At 46.8% G+C, this 4613-nt stretch overlaps 1 protein-coding gene across 1 annotated transcript; it reads left to right on the top strand.

The window, feature by feature from the left end:
- Positions 1-1256: 1256 nt before the first annotated feature.
- Positions 1257-3754, top strand: junbb (JunB proto-oncogene, AP-1 transcription factor subunit b). Its single transcript, XM_044100479.1, has one exon. The coding sequence runs from the start codon at positions 1585-1587 to the stop codon at positions 2590-2592; it is 1008 nt and encodes a 335-aa protein (XP_043956414.1). The 5' UTR covers positions 1257-1584; the 3' UTR covers positions 2593-3754.
- Positions 3755-4613: the final 859 nt, after the last annotated feature.

A 4613-nucleotide genomic window follows, 5' to 3' on the forward strand; every position in this document is an offset into this window, starting at 1 on the left:
TTTCTGATTTGAATTCGCAAAAAAGGTCCAATCACGCGCGGCTTGGTGTCGGTCAGCCTCGTGGACTCGGCCTGTTCTGGCATATGGGTTACTGCGGCGGAGGCACTTGATCGTGACTGCGTGGGCGTTGGAAAAAGTACAGACAAAAGACAAAGGTGCCCTTCTTAAAAGAAGAAGAAAATGAAAGAAAAAAAAACCCAGACAGGTGCACAAGAGAGGAATCGTGTTTCCTTTCCAAGCGCTCCTACGGGTGCTTGACCTTTATCGCCACAGAACATCAGGTCTTTGTTGTGAGACCGGCGTTAAGGATCAAAGGGGGGAAATTAGATGAACATGAATCTCGGGTTTTAGATAACTGATGGTGTTTGGCTCGACTCAGATGAAATTTCCTGTCTTTCCTGTCCCCTCCATCAAAGTGGCACACCGAGCAGGCGGCGTGCCCAACGTCGGCAGTACCTCACCAACCTGTCAGGAGTTGTCTTGTAACAGACCGCAGGTACCCTGTTGGCTTTAACGCCTCGAGTAGAACTTCAGAATCTGTTTCATTCAAGTTTAAATAAGTTTTAATATATATGTATCTCTCATTCCAAGACATTCTGTCTCCTAAATCTGCTGACTTGAAGCCAATTTGCTCCCCTTTTCTGGGGGGAAAAGTCCCTAGCTTCCCACCAGCATGGATTGAGTTTACACAGGAGAAGGAATGCTGCTGGAAGGACGCCTGAAGGGGCGTGGCTTTTTGGTAGCCCTTCTGGAGGAACAACTCGTCACCATGCCCATATAAGAGCATACCCATATAAGGCTCAACCAACTTCCTCTATACGAGAGCTCGCGATGAACAGCCAAACGTCTCAATATTTACAGCATATTTTACACCCAACAGGCAAAAAAATGAACAAAGAATATTTTATAATGCTCCGATCGGATATGGAAAGAAACAGCAATTTCCTATGGAGTCTGACAATAAACAAATGAGTGAAAGAGCACAACGAGTGAGAGAAATTTTGATTTAATAACCTCACAACACTCGGTTATCTAACGGGCATTTTATGTGGGTCCTACGGAGGCAGGAGGCGGTGTGTGGACGAACCGCGTCGGGTTATTTCTCAGTTGCCATCCCTCCTTTGGTGCGCCGCTCTCTTGCCTACAGGCTTGTTTACAGGCGCCTCTTCCCGGCATTGGCGTCACCGGACGACGCAGTGACGTCGAGACGAAGGGAGCAGCCAATGAGAGCGCTCCGTGAACCATGTGTCTGTGTGTATATATATAAAGAGCGACGCTGATCGGGACCGAACACACCTCACCACAGGAGCAGACAGAAGTGAGGAGAACTTGACGGGATTGTGTACACAGCAGATATTGAGAGAAAGGAAAAAAAAAACAAAACACTTTTACCTGCTGACACTGAGCTGAAGAGAGATTTGTTGGACATTCGCTTTCTCTTTTTTATCCTGTTTTCATTTTCGGACAGTTTTGGGGACATTTGACAGATACAACCCGAGCTGCTGATTATTGTTCATTATAACAGAGATTAATTCTTTTTTCGAGAAGCAACCGTAAGCTTCCACCTTTTTTTTTTTACGACTTATGTCAACAAAGATGGAACAGCCTTTTTATCATGACGACTCGTTTCTGTCGGCTTACGGCCACTCAGATGCAGCCATGCACGACTACAAGGTGCTAAAGCAGAATATGAATTTGAACTTGACAGAGCCCTATCGCAACCTGAAGTCTCAGCTGAGGGCCGAGGCGGACCCGTACCAAGGGGGGCAGCCGGACGTCGGGTCCCTGAAGCTCGCCTCCCCGGAGCTGGAGCGGCTCATCATCCAGAACAGTAACGGGGTGATCACCAGTCCCACGCCGGGACAGTATTTCTACAACCGGGGCATCACCGACGAGCAGGAGGGCTTCGCGGAGGGTTTCGTGAAGGCGCTGGACGAGCTCCACAAGATGAACCAGATGCCCCCTCCGAACGTCTCCATCGGAGCCGGCGGGGTTACGACGTGTTCGGCGGCGGCCTCTAACGTCTTCGGCTCCGCGCTGCAGCCCGAGGCTCCCATCTACACGACGCTGAACGCGTACTGTCCGAACGCGAGCGCGCTCTCTTCCGCCTCCAGCTACCCCACCGCCACCATCAGCTACCTGCCGCCTCACCAGCAGCAGCAGCAGCAGCAGCAGAGCCACACGCACAACTCGGCGCCCGCGGGACACCTCTTCCAGCACGCGCATCTGGGCTCCGGCATGCACCCGCAGCGGCTGGTTGCCCTCAAAGAGGAGCCCCAGACCGTGCCGGACCTGCTCAGCAGCGACGGCTCGCCGCCGATGTCCCCCATCGACCTGGACACCCAGGAACGCATCAAGGCGGAACGCAAGAGGCTGCGGAACCGACTCGCCGCCACCAAGTGCAGGCGGCGCAAGCTGGAGCGCATCGCCCGGCTGGAGGAGAAGGTCAAGGTTCTGAAGAGCGACAACGCCGGGCTGTCCAACACGGCGTCGGTGCTGCGGGACCAGGTGGCCCAGCTCAAACAGAAGGTCCTAACGCACGTGAGCAGCGGCTGTCAGCTGATGCTCACCAGCAAACTAGAGGCGTTTTAGGGGCCACAAACTCACACACGGACAGCTAAATGACTGAAAAAGTAAGAAACACTGGAGACACGTTCTGCGACGTGCGGCAGTGGATGGCGCGGCCAGCTGCACGAAGCCGACTGCAGACCGCTCTGATCGGAACTGAACGGAAATGGTACTTTCGGATGCTGGTCACCGCTCATAGGACCATTCAACACTTCAGCATCCAGGCTGAGAAACACAGCGGACACTGGTCCACATTAAGTCGGGTTTACTAATGGTAGAAAATGGGAATGACTATTGTACTACTTTGTAGTTTATTTGTTTTTTTTGTTTGTTTGTTTTTTGTTGTTGTTGTTTTGTTTTGTTTTTTTGCAATGCTGCATTTATTCTTTGTAAGTTATTTTTGTTTGCCCGGTTGATCCAGGCAAACTTTTGCCCAATGTTTACATTGTCTTTTTTTATAAATATATATTATTTGTGACGTGTATTTAAGTAAATTGTCTTTTGAAAGGAACGAAAACGACTCGAGTGGTCTTTTTTTTTAATTATTTTTATTTAATTTTTTTGACATATTGCTAAATCAATGGGAAAATGAGAGGGATTTTTTATTATTGCACTATAACCCTAACAGTTACTTGTCTATCTCTCCCAGTGTGAACTTATACAACCAGAGTTCTGGTTTCCGTGTTTACGTACAGCACGTAACGTGCCTTTCCGAATTACGCACGGGCCATGCCCAAATATGGGCATGTTGGTGTCTATTTCGTCATAAGGGAGGATTTCTGGGAACCCCCGCCCAGGTAACACAAACCGGTTTCACCCGAGTCCTGCCTTGTACCGAATAGATAAGAACTCCAGCAGGGTGGCGGAGTTTCCTGCTCATTGTGCAACAGTTACAGTGAACTGCCACACCAGGGCCGGGCAAAGTGCAGCTTCTTATCAGGTCTTCTGAAAAAACAAACTGTGAAGAGTTTAGAAAAATCTAAAGTGCTTAAGAATAGATAAACAACCAATTGATACGAAGCAAATTTAGAAAATATTCTAAAAGAAAAGTTAATCTATGTCTGGTTTATTTTCAGAATGATGTCACCCAAATGATTGGCATCTTTTTTTAGGGGGACAAAGGGGTGGATTTGATTGCATTTCATTACATTGGAACCAGTATAAATTACAGGTTCGACAGCACTTTTTTTTTTTTAAAAAGTGTACTTGTTAAACTGAATTAGTGACACAATGAAAGATCATATGATCTGGATCATGTTGAAAAAGAGAGAAGATTCCAATTAAGAGACGAAAAGTGAAATGGGAAGTTAACCTTAGGGATATTACACAGCTAGACATGAAAATAATTTAAGTTTATATCAAGAATATTATGTTGTAAACAATGGTCAGTAGGCATTTACTATTATATTGTTGTGTTTCAATTGGAGTTTAACTGGAGATACTGGTTCAGTTTGGATCTCTCCCATCATTGTTCCGGTGTACAGTTGAGAACTGTAAGGCTGACCCGTTTATATTCTGTTATATATTATGAATTAGTGTTACAGACCAATACATTACAGACTATGCTCTGCCCCTCGTCGATGGGAGAGAAGGTGCGTCCTGATATCCTCCCTTTGACCCATCACCCCATGAGACCTGATCTCAGACAAGCGGAAGCAGAATGTAAGTTTACAGCTTTCACTAATGGCAAAAAAATCAAACATGCTAACAGAATAGCCTTGCTAACCATGAGGTGCCGTCGTTAGCAATGAGCAACACATCTTAGCATTTGGTAGTCCCCTCAGTTTGATGCTAGCATTAGCACTGTTGCTAAATTAGTAAAATGTGAATCTAAGGTTAAATTCTGGCTCGAACAATGAAACTTTCTCAGGTCTTAGGTGTCACCTCTGTTTGACGCTAGCATCAGCACTGTTGTGAAACTAGTAAAAGGTGGATCCGAGATTAAATTCTTGCTCCAACACAAAAACTTTCTCAATCTCGGGTCTTGCAGCATAGCTTCGATTCAGCTGATTCACTCATTTGTAATACGGCCCATATAAACAAAT

This window comes from Gambusia affinis, linkage group LG19, assembly GCF_019740435.1.
Source record: "Gambusia affinis linkage group LG19, SWU_Gaff_1.0, whole genome shotgun sequence".
Lineage (NCBI taxonomy): Eukaryota > Metazoa > Chordata > Actinopteri > Cyprinodontiformes > Poeciliidae > Gambusia > Gambusia affinis.

Coding starts and splice junctions, on each gene's coding strand:
- junbb (XM_044100479.1), top strand. CDS start 1,585: ATGTCAACAAAGATGGAACAGCCTTTTTATCATGACGACTCGTTTCTG.